Source organism: Stegostoma tigrinum, chromosome 37, assembly GCF_030684315.1.
Source record: "Stegostoma tigrinum isolate sSteTig4 chromosome 37, sSteTig4.hap1, whole genome shotgun sequence".
NCBI classification, from domain to species: domain Eukaryota; kingdom Metazoa; phylum Chordata; class Chondrichthyes; order Orectolobiformes; family Stegostomatidae; genus Stegostoma; species Stegostoma tigrinum.
Genome location: NC_081390.1, coordinates 12,491,872 through 12,503,926, shown reverse-complemented (window position 1 = coordinate 12,503,926; position 12,055 = coordinate 12,491,872). Strand labels below are relative to the sequence as shown.

At 39.1% G+C, this 12,055-nt stretch overlaps 1 protein-coding gene across 1 annotated transcript in view; it reads right to left on the bottom strand.

Annotated features, from left to right (window-relative positions):
• Positions 1-3,503: 3,503 nt before the first annotated feature.
• tubgcp2 (tubulin gamma complex component 2) overlaps positions 3,504-12,055 on the bottom strand; it is a 47,833-nt gene continuing 39,281 nt past the window's right edge. Inside the window, exons 16-18 of the mRNA XM_059640237.1 lie at positions 7,118-7,246; positions 6,365-6,528; positions 3,504-4,364 (exon numbers count right to left, since the gene is read on the bottom strand). Coding sequence (XP_059496220.1) covers positions 4,253-4,364; positions 6,365-6,528; positions 7,118-7,246 — 405 coding nt within the window. The 3' untranslated portion in view covers positions 3,504-4,252. The remainder of the gene's footprint in view (positions 4,365-6,364; positions 6,529-7,117; positions 7,247-12,055) is intronic.

Sequence of the window (12,055 nt, the reverse complement as noted above, 5' to 3'; positions counted from 1 at the left end):
GCCACAGAGTATGTTATAGTTTCTAATGTGGATGTGCAACTATCTTTAGTTCAACAATGGCCAAGTCCAACTTAAGCAACTAGCGCATAAGACGGATGCAATTTCTGTCTTTGATGATTTTTGGAAATTTCCAGTGAGGGACATTGGATGGGTAGCTGGTATTGAAACTTATTCTGTGTAACAATACATTACTTAAAAGCTAGGAATACTTGCGTAGGAAAGATTCAGCTTCCCAAACCTGACAGTTCAGGTCTTGAAGAACAGAAAACCCACCAAAAATGTTTTCAAAGTGCAATAAGTTTAACTGCTTTATTTTCTTTGAAGAGCAAGTGGGGCAGGCTTTGCTATTAGGTCAGTGTGCTTACAGTGCGTAGTTGAATCACATTGACCATTAAGTATGTGGATATGGCTTGCAGGCTGGAATTTTCAAAGGGTCTGAGACTGCTGGATTTTGAAAAAAATCAGTTTTAAACTCCCAATGCCTCTGGGATATTTCAACAAACCAGAGTAGCAGAGGGAGTAGGGAAGATGCTCACATCCAATTATCAGAGCCTTAGGGGGCTTTGAAAGAGGCCTCCTTAGAACAGAAGGAAAGTTTCAAAATGTATCCTGGCAAAATTGAATTTTCCTGCACATGCCCACTGCACAGCTGTCAGTGTCACTGTGGAGCCTGAATAAATTTCTTTTCAGATAGCTTTGAGAAGTATCTGTGCAGCCAGACAGCACCGACATGTGTGAGCAGTGTTCATTACCTTGTTGTACAATGCTGCTGTGTCTCCTGATCTCCTAGTCCCCTGGGGAGCTGCCTGCCCAAATTGGCAGGGCAACAGTAGCTCCCAAGATGGCAATTGCCAAGCAGGCAGCAGTTGCAGTTGGTTATCAAATGTGCCTCCAGGTTATATCTGGAGCATGATGCAGCGCATGCACAGGTTTAAGAACTGGAACCCCTCAAGTTAAAATCTGGTCCGAGTCTGTGGAAATTAGTTGATGTCAGCCAGGGTGAGTCAATTAGGATTTTGACCATGTGCGGAAATGCCTGCACATGCCACCTTCTCCATTCTTAGTTCTACCCTTAAACAAGCTGCTGACAATCAGAGATAATGGAACAGAAAAGTCATGACAACTTGAAGGCTTATGGAGGACAAAGTTCAGAGAGCTGGATCTAGCAGAGCGTCAATATCCTCAGGAGGGGATGGAGTAGTATTAAATATTAATCTCTTGGACAGAGTGGAGGGCAGTGGAAAGAGGGGTCAACCCAAGGGTTAACTGAATGATGGATGCGACAGAACTGTTACAGATGAGGTACGGTAAAAGATGAGCGCAGCGTACAAATAACAGATCTCCAGGCAGGAATAGCGACAAGCAGCAGTGGCAGCATTGTAAAAACATAATGATTGCCATTATCTGGACCTTCAATCTGAGATACAGTAAGTATTTTTGACTTGAGTTCAGAGAGGGTTCAGAGATTTGAGACGAAAAACAAGCAAAAGATTTACTTTGGAAAAATTTGGTCCTTCCTCATTAATTCAACTTTACCGTTGTTTCAAACTGGACATTCAATTAAATTAATTGCATTAGTAATTTATACTCTTATTGTAAAGTGTTTCTGTCATTCAGATAAGTAATCAATAGCTTATTTTGTAATTTGTACACTCATTCATGGCTACATTCTTTGTGCGTGAATCTGCTTTAAACTGGAGTTTGCCTTTGTTTGACTGATTACCATAAAAGGAAGTGTTCTGGACCAACTCATTGCGGAGACAGTGCCATCAAGTGGACGCAACAGACGTTAGGCGTTGCAGCACTGAGTGAGTGTTTCATGTAGAGTATATCAATATGTTGTAGCCAGGCAGACCAAGCGATACCCCAGTTTTGGTTCATGGGAACTAGGTGGGTTCTACAACTAGTCAAGTATGATCAAAGTGGGAGAGGTGTGCAGGGTGAAATGAGAACAAAATCACTGATCAGGTTCCTTTCCTGATTATTATCCATTTTTCTGTGCTGAAAAATGCTCATGAGTGGAGGGAATATGCCCAATTACAACTTCACTTCAAAGAAGGTGTGCGCTTTGATAACAACCTAGAGGCTTGTCAGCATATGAGCATTTATCACCCTAGTTAGATTGCACAATGTAGTGAAACAACTTTAGGTGTTTATCAAAAATAGTTTTTAAGGAATATGCAAAATGAGGGCAGCTGGAGAAGTTTAAGGAAGCAACTTCACTCACAGCATCTAACAACTGAAGGCATAGCTGCCAGTGGTGCAGAGATGTCAATCAGATGTATAACAGGGCAAACAAGCTGGGCAAAGATCTTGGATGACTGCAAATCTGTGGGAGATTACAGAGATGTGAGGGTGAGACCTTGGAGGAACGTGAAAACGAGGATCAGAAACTTTAAAATCAAAGAGATACAGAAGGATGACTGGTAAATTAACCTTGGTATGGCTTAACCAATCAATGGAATAAAACTTTACTCAGAGAAGGAAGTATTATTCAAGTTTTAATCCTCGTAAAATAAATGACGGTTTGCTTTTTAGTGGCAATGCTTAGGAAGTATATGGATATGACTTTTAAACAAGGCGTGTCTGTTCTCATTCATGATTAGGTTATAAAAATCTAATCTCTTAAAAAGAAATTTAGTGCAAGTCAAAAAGAAATTAGAGAGGCATTAGGACAGGTTACATTTAATGAAAAATTTGCTTTCTTGTGAGCTTTACAAGTGCTGAAGCCTAGGGAGGTGATGGCCTACTGGTATTATGGCAAGATTATTAATCCAGAGATCCAGGAAATGTACTGGGGATCTAGGTTCAAATGGCAGATGCTGGAATTTAAATTCATTAAAATAAAAATTCTGGCATTAATAATCACCATGAAACCATTATCGAATGCCCCAAAAATCCTGTCAGGTTCATTACTGCCATTTAGGGAAAGAAATCAGCCATCCTTGTTCTACATGTGACTCCAGACTCGCTGCAATGTGGACGCCTAACGTCCCTTTAGGCAGTTAGGGTGGGGCAATAAATACTGCCCCAGCCAGTTATGCCCACATTCCATGAACGAAGAAAGCAATAAATATTCAAACAGGACAACACTTTATGGGAGATAAGTTCTTGTAGTGTGATTGCTCCTTTTCATTAAATGGCAGGCAAGCAGTCATGATAATAGCAAACAACTAGCTAGCAGCTACTGCCTCTTCTTTGGACTGCACTATAGATCTGCTGTTAAATACATGGTTCTTACAATTGAACAGAACCCATGTGCTAACAATATAACAGCATGAAAATAAGCTGAATTTCACAAGTTTTGTATAAATTGAACTGTGGAACACAGAAGAAACCTCCAATCAAAGTCTGTACCAGGGCTTGAATCCAGTTTATACAAGTAAGAAAAAGCTTCCTTTATCTGACTGTTTAAGCACTTCAATGAAGTTTCTTGGAGTCTACGCATTTCACACACACAAAGACTACAGGATAAAGTACAATTCTACAATTTAGATGTGTTCATATTGAAAAATTTATTACAGACTTAGTCAGATATACTAAAAATAATAAAAATTGAAGTGCAGGGTGTAAAGTGAAATGATTGAAGGCACTATGACTGTAAAAAAAATCTGAAATTCTCAGCTTTTGAAACAAAAAAAACCCACCTCATTTACACATGCCTGCACTCAACGGAACACTGTTAGAAATTTCAATACATTACTCTCTGATTGCCCTCTCTCACCTGTTTTTCATTTCAGTCGTCTCTCGTTACTCTCTTCAGTGAGTAGCAGTCAATGCCTGCAGATGGGATCACAGCACAGCCAGGCTCACCCTCTATTTGCACTGTAGGGGCAGCATGACTTCCACTTGGCTGATTTTTGTCCCTCTTTTGTTTCCTTTTCCTCCAAATGCACAGCACTTGCCCAGAATAACAACACAGTCACGTGAAAGGGCTGAAGAGAGAGAAGGCTTACCGATTTGTTACAAATTTCCTCGGGAGTTGGAATTCACACCGATCCCTCAAGCTCAGAAATACTGAATACAGAAATAACTCCATTTTACTTTTCTTTCTGACAGCTAGTTACAAACTAATGTAGTATTAACAAATGGATCTTATTCACAAAAGCTTCAAAATAATCTAATTCCATATTTGATAGCTTAATGGCTAAGTATGAATTTCAAGCAGCCAGTTATTACACACCAAGATATTGATTGTGTCTTGCAGGTATTGATCATTATAATGGTAAATTTACAGGCCATTTCCAGTAATTTACTGAGCAGCCAAAGCTGCTCTTGTAACAAATCCTTGTGGGCCCTGCGGTTTGCTCCTTTCTGCAGCCATGTGTTCAAGGCGTTCAGTGTAGAATCCATTAAAATCTAACCTGCAATGGATAAATAGAAGAGTGGTTTCAGATAATTTTATCTGTTTAGGTAATAAAAGGAATTTTAAAAACTCTGAATTGCAAGGATGATTGTGAGAAATTCTTCTCAGTCCTCTAAAAAATTCACTCAGTGGCATGATAGGAGTTGAAGCATTAGTATGAAAAAGCTGGATCAAGTAGCATTAACTCTGCAATGACATGCTAGTGCCTGAACTGTGGCCTGAATTTCACAGGTTCATAGTCCCAAATTGCTCATCACCAAATGATAAGCTCGTTCATTCTTAACTCTTCCACTAGATGGCAGAACATCATATGTTTGGAAAGTGCTCTGCCAGTCATGTTACAATAGCCTCTTTTATGTCAACATTTTGATGTACCGCCTAAATTATAACTGAGGAGATGCCTGCAGTGCCTCTAATGCCTTCCTTCTACCCAATTAAAAAGGTTGAATGCTAATAATCACACCCGTGAGGAAAACAGGAAGCAAAGCCTCATGATTTATAGGCCACATATCAAAAGGATTAAATCGAATATGTGCGTTACTAAATTATCTTTCTAGTCTCCAGAATATATTCCCATTTACTTTGAAGAGTCAACATGATTTTCCCAATTTACCAATCCTGGCTTCTCAATCACTAATTTCACTTGCAGAGATTAAGCCAGTATCTACTAGCAGAGTAAGTTACTGAAATTTCCTTCAGGGGTTATCCAGGTTGGCTGGAGTAACTCCAGTGGAAACAGGATAAACCTTGTGAACAGGAATATTGCTGATCTTCTCACAGTGTTGTGAACCTAATTAAGAATGCTCAATATCCGGCATGCATCTCTTTAGTTGCTAGAAAGCCTTGTGTTTTCAAAATCTCTTTTCATCTCATGAGAATGTTGTGTTATGAATTGAAGTTATAATTTACTTTGACATGATTTAAAATTGAATAATTTGATTCTGATAGTAGAAGACATTCAGTTGTACCCAATTACTCTTCCCTGGAACACGAACATTAGTCGTCTCCAATAGAAAACGTTTCGGAGATTAATCTTGGTATATCAGTGGGCATCATTAGAACTGAAGATCAACAGGAAGAGACAAAGTATTCGAAATGCTCCTTGCACCTTACGCAGGAGTAATTGCTGGGGCTTCATTATGATAAACTAGAGAAATTAGAAATTACATCATGTTATGTATTAAAATTCAATACTGGATCATAAAAGTGGATATAATTTTTGCTCCCCCCACTGTCTGCAACAAGCACTCCCACGTCTTTCCAGTGTGCATCCCAATCCAGCTCTTACAACAGCATATCTACTGCGTCATTATGAATAGTTCTATCTTCTTCAACATCCAGCCCCTGATTTTATCAATTTTTGCAAAATTGGGGGTTCATTCTGATAAACAAACAGGGTTGCAGTTACCACGTTAGTTTGATGAAGAACCAGTTCATGCCAGATGGGATAGATTTAAATTGCAGCTTCATGAGTTTTTAACATCAGACTGTGACACACAAATGGAGGACGAAGGATTGAGCAATTAAAGGAACTATTAGGAAAATATCATTTCCCACACAGGTGTTAGAATATGAATTCTCTGGTACAATCATTGCTGAAGCACAGACCACCAATCTGTTTGAAATAGAATTACACTTCCTCTTTAAAATTCCTAGGAAAAAGAACGGCATGAACAGGGGATTGGGATTACACAAGATAGTTAATACAGAAAATAATACCAGGGAAAATAACCAGTTTCTGTGCTATTATTTTCCAGGATTCTATCAATTTTAAGCTAATAAGAAGAAACTATTAAGTTCACAAAATAAAAACATTAACTTTTCAGAAAAAAATTAATCGTAGGCTTGAGAGACAATATGATTCTTACCACTTGTTAAGACTGGCTGTTTTTGGCTATTTTTATGCAGAACAATCAAACGACAAATGACTTCAACATCAACAGTAATATACAGTTTTCAAATGCTGTATGTGGACAGTAAACCAATCTTGTGACCTACCTGTATATTATATTGATCATACTATGCTCGCAGTCATTTGTGCTTGAAATGCTTAATCTGTCCAGCAGGTCAAGCAGATTGGAAGAGAAATTGTTGTCAAATGTGTTCACTGTACCCTCAAATCCAGGTGTCGAATGCAGTGCATCTACATGCTCTGCTACAAACTGTGAAAATAGTCAAACTTCAATAATACGGCTAGACAACAAGCATTTAATGTACATTGAACCATTGTTTGGTTTGTAAATTAGATATGAAGGAACTGATGACAAACAAATTAGGGAAATTAGAAATTACATCATGTTATGTATTAAAATTCAATACTGGATCATAAAAGTGGATATAATTTATGCTCCCCCCCATTGTCTGCAACAAGCACTCCCACATCTTTGCAGTGTGCATCCCAATCCAGCTCTTACAACAGCATATCTACTGCATCATTATGAATAGTTCTAACTTCTTCAACATCCAGCCCCTGACTTCATCAATTTCTGCAAAATTGCTGGGGGTTTATTCTGATAAACAAACAGGGTTGCGGTTACCACATTAGTTTGATGAAGAACCAATTCATTCCAGATGGGATATATTTAAATTGCAGTTCCCAAAGTCAAAAGGGCTATGTTCTTTTCATACCACAACAATAATCCACAAGAAGCTGAATTTTACAAGATTACTGTATTTTTAATGCATAATATTTGTTGTTAACATGCTAAGTACATTGTCAGGAATTTTAAAAAAATCTATTAGAATATTTGCCTTTTTGGTGAGCCTCTTCTTTTCAATCTCTTCAGTTCGTTCTAAGTGAGTTGGTGGACCTTTCATTGTACCATGTTCCAGTGTCAGGCGTGACATCTCACTATCAATCTTTATGCTTTGAGTAAACCTCTGAGGATAAAGTGAGTAAATGTAAAACTCCAGTAGTTCAGACAATCCTAAATTAAACATACACTTGAGATAGGAGACCACAATAATTCTACTGTCACTGTCATGATCACACTACGTAGGCCATTAGAGCGGTGCATGAATTATGAGTTTATATAACTCGTTTCTATTCCCTTTGAGTGTTCCAATTTTGAAATAACTAGTAGTACAGCATTATGCTTTAATCAAAATAAAAGGTTATTTTATTACCACACAATTGCTGAAAGGTATCCAAGTAAAAAAAAATACAGTTATGAGCTAAAATACAAATACGAAAATTTAAAGTAAGGATGGTTATTCCTTATAAAAATAGAAGTCACACAGCACCAGGTTATAGTCCAACAGGTTTATTTGACCTGATGAAGGAGCAGTGGTCTGAAAGCTTGTTATTTCAAACAAACCTGTGGGTCTATAATCTGATGTTGTCAGACTTCTGCCTTTGTTCACCCCAGTCCAATACTGGCACCTCCACATCATGGCTACCTTATGAATATGAAAGCAAGATGAGTCTCTAAGATTACTGCAGCCTTGTTTCTGACGCAAATATTCTCTTTCCTAAGTGAAGGGATTGAAAATCTGAAGCCAGAATTCAGTCACTTTTGGGTGGACAGGCCACAGCCTAAAGGGTACTACAAGGATCAATACTTAGGCCCTAGTTTCTCATTGTCTAAATCAATGATTTGGGGGAGGATCATAAATAATATTTCCAAGTTTGTGGATGTCACAGAACGGAATGTGTTATGAGGAGTATGCAAAGAAGCTTCAAGGGATTTCTTAGATGTGTGCGAGAACATTGCAGATGAAGTATTATCTGGATAAGCTGACGTTATCCACATTGGTAGGGGTGTATCTTAAGTAACAGGAAGTGTTGATATCCAAAAAGACCTGAGTGCCCTGTTCATACATTGCTGAAAACTAACATGCACGTGCATCAAGCAATTAGGAAGGCAAATGGTATGTGGCATTTATGCAAGAGGTTTGAATACAAGAGTAAATATGTTGTTATGTTTCTTTTATATAGACTAGTGAGACTACATCCGAAATATTGTGCATCGACTTAGTCTCCTTACCCAAGAAAAATCCTCAAACTTATCCACCCACTTGCTTAGAGAGAATGCAGTGGATGTAGAAGATCATTTTGAAGCATGTTTGAAGGACTTAATTTCAATAGCTTTGTTGACTTTTTTCTTCGATTCAACATTTATTTTCAAATGCAGCAGTCATTTGTTCAAATTTTCACAGAGAATAATTCATTAGATGGCTTGATATAATTATTTAAAGAAATAATTGTTGCTATGGAAGAGAGATTAGAGATTACAAGCCCACTTTTCTTAGAGTTGAGAAGAGTAAGAAGGGACCTCATTTTACGAATTAAGGGGCTAAACAGAGTAGATACAGAAAGGATGGTTCCCCTACCTGGCTGTCTAGAACCAGGGGAAACTATCAAGTCAGAAAATTCAACTCTCTCATGCCATTCACAGCTAGTTTAGCTGGTTGTGGAAATGTTTTCACCCTGTTTCCTGACATCTCTGAAAGTATGATGGTTCTTTCAGCCAGTTTATAAAGCAGAATTAAATAAACAAAATGACTGCAATGTTAACATTAATACATTATTGTTCCATAAAGGAAAGTCAATTCTGCCGGTTAGTCTGCAGTAAGCCAATAGACTGTTCAGCCTGCTTTACAAAACATATAATTTCACACTCTCAACACTGAACACAGTCTGGCTTTGCTTAGGACTGAGGTTAAATACAATTAACAAATCCTGGGCTTTCGGTCCAGGGCTTGCCATAATTTCAAATTACGTAATTTGTTTGAAATTATGCTAAATGGATGCTCAGCAACAGGTTCTCATTTGTGAAAGACAATTGAGGTTTGATTTTGATCTCTGATTTTGCACTTTTAACCCAATGAAGGAGACATATGACATGCATATTTTATATCTGATCTATTATTCTACAGTTAGAATTGAGAAAACAAAAACTTAGTCAACTAACTTGGTGATGCCCCGAACTGGCTCCATGGATATGGAAAGAATCAGTTACAGAGTCATACAGACCTTTTGGTCCAACCAGTCCCTGCCGACCATAAACCCAAACTAAGCTAGTCCCACCTGCCAATGTCTGGCCTATATCCCTCCAAACATTTCTTATTTATGTACTTATTCAAATGTCTTTTAAATGTTGTAACTTTTCTCATAGCCACTAGTTCCTCCATAAGTTCATTCCGCACACAAACTCGGTGGTTAGCACTAATGCCTCACTGCACCAGGAACTTGGGTTCGATTCCACCCTCGAGTGACTGTTTGTGTGGAGTTTGCAAACTATCCCCGTGTCTGCATGGGTTTCCTGCCACAGTCCAAAGATGTGCGGGCTAGGTGGATTGGCCATGCTAAATTACCCATAGTTTGCAGGGATGTGTAGATTCAGTGATTTGTGAGGCGATGGGTCTGGGTGGGATGTTCTAAGGGTTGGCGTGAACTCGTTGGGCCAAAGAGCCTGTTTCCACACTGTAGGGATTCTATGATTCGATGAACCACTTGTCATTGGATAACTTGACATGATTTTTAAAGAATCACCTATTTATAAGTCACGTACTCCAAGGAAACCTTCAGAGAAGAAAACATAATTCTGTTAATCAGGTCTGTGATGATGTCGGTCTCTAAAAGAAAAGTCCTACGTGCAAATAGCTTCTCGGTCTCAAGACATCCTAATTAATGAAGTAATTTTGACTGGCAAGACACTATTGCAATGTAAGAAATGTGGCAACCAACTGGTGCACAGCAGATAGCATAGAGATGACCACCAGATAATCTGTTTTGCTGGTATTAGTTAGAAGATGAATGCACATTAGGAAGCTGGCCAGAACTCTCTTACCCTATTTGGAAATAGTAAGGTGGCAGGGTCCTCAGTTTAATGGTTCCCTCAAAAGATGACATTACCAATTGTACAGGATTACCCCAGTGGCTTAAAATTTATTTTTTCTCCAAAAAAAAAGTATGCTCTTTCCAGCTGCTTAAAGAATGCTGTTATGTTTGCACTAAAGTACCTTATATTGTTTGGTATAATTTACACACTAACTTAGGATGGATGGAATAGGCTCTTCAAAAGAAATTTAGTAATTGAAGAATGAAGCTTGGAAATTTTTTTGATATATATGGGGATCACTAAAACCTCCAAAATGCAGCCTTTCCACCTATTTTTAAATGGAAAAGAAAGATGGAACAAATTTAAACAGATGGTTTCTTTTTGACACAAAGCAACAAGTCAACAAAGGCTGAGACTGTAGATAAGTTTGAGGATTTGGATTCAACCATCGACACTTGCCTTATTTACCAAGTGATCAGGGTATGTGTACAACACAAGTTGTGTGTTAACTGCACAGTAATTGGAATCACTTACCACATGCAACTAATTTAAATTGTACCAGTTTTAATCCTTTCACTTCTAAACCTACTGGCTACATTTCAAAAGCTGAAAATACTTCAGAAAGCAGGCAGACGTTCTTAGAACGTTGTATAATGAATATTGAACATCAAGGTCAATTGGAACTAAAGCATTTCTGTACTTATTATGCCTTTAATAAGTCATGTGTTTTTTTCTCATTTCTGTTGTCTAAATTCTATAGATTCTTGAAAGGGTTAGCAAGCAAGGGGTAATGATTGTCAGTCAACGTTTGCCTGGAACTTTAGCAACAACTGTTCAGAAGTCTTGGCTTTGACATTCAGTGCAACCAGAGTTGATGTCAGATGGGACAATGGCTCACACACATGAATTTAAACTAGTGCCTCTGGGTTAGGAAATGAAATACTTGGTGGTACCCCAGCTGCTTATCCAAAGCAGAGGTGACTGGCTTCAAAACCATGATGTATTACATTCATTAACAGTTGTTCAGATTAGAAGTGGGGTGGTAATTGCCAATTCGCTCCTTTCTTTTACTCTGAAATGGCAGCCTCTGCTTTAACCTACTTTGTTGATTCAATGCTGACCAGGAACATTTCCCAAGCCTGAAGAAACACAGCAAGTTAAAGTGAGGCAAATACAGCTTCAGGTGAAATTGCTTCTCACCTGCCATTTCTACCACCAGACTACCTAACTGAGGGCATCTCAAACATCTGTCTGCCTCCCTAACCGGTTCTTCCTCTCACCCATCCCTTCCTCCCACCCCAAGCCGCACCCCCATCTACCTACTAACCTCATCCCACCTCCTTGACCTGTCCGTCTTCCCTGGACTGACCTATCCCCTCCCTACCTCCCCACCTATACTCTCTCCACCTATCTTCTTTACTCTCCATCTTCGGTCCGCCTCCCCCTCTCTCCCTATTTATTCCAGTTCCCTCTCCCCATCCCCCTCTCTGAAGAAGGGTCTAGGCCCGAAACGTCAGCTTTTGTGCTCCTGAGATGCTGCTTGGCCTGCTGTGTTCATCCAGCCTCACATTTTATTATCTTGGAATTCTCCAGCATCTGCAGTTCCCATTATCTCTGTCTGGCCACCCAACCAGTTACAGGCAATTTTTCAGAGATAGTACGAACTGACAATGCTGGAGTCAGAAATAACACAGTATGAAGCTGGAGGAACACAGCAGGCCAGGCAGCATTAGAGGAGCATGAAAGTTATGTTTTGGTTCGGCACCCTTCTTCAGAAATGTCAGAACAGTCCTGACCCGAAACGCCGGCTTTCCTGCTCCTCTGACGCTGCCTGGCCTGCTGTGTTCCTCCAGCTCCACACTTTATAGGCAATTTTTCTGTGGCTGTACTCCCTCAGCCAACAGGA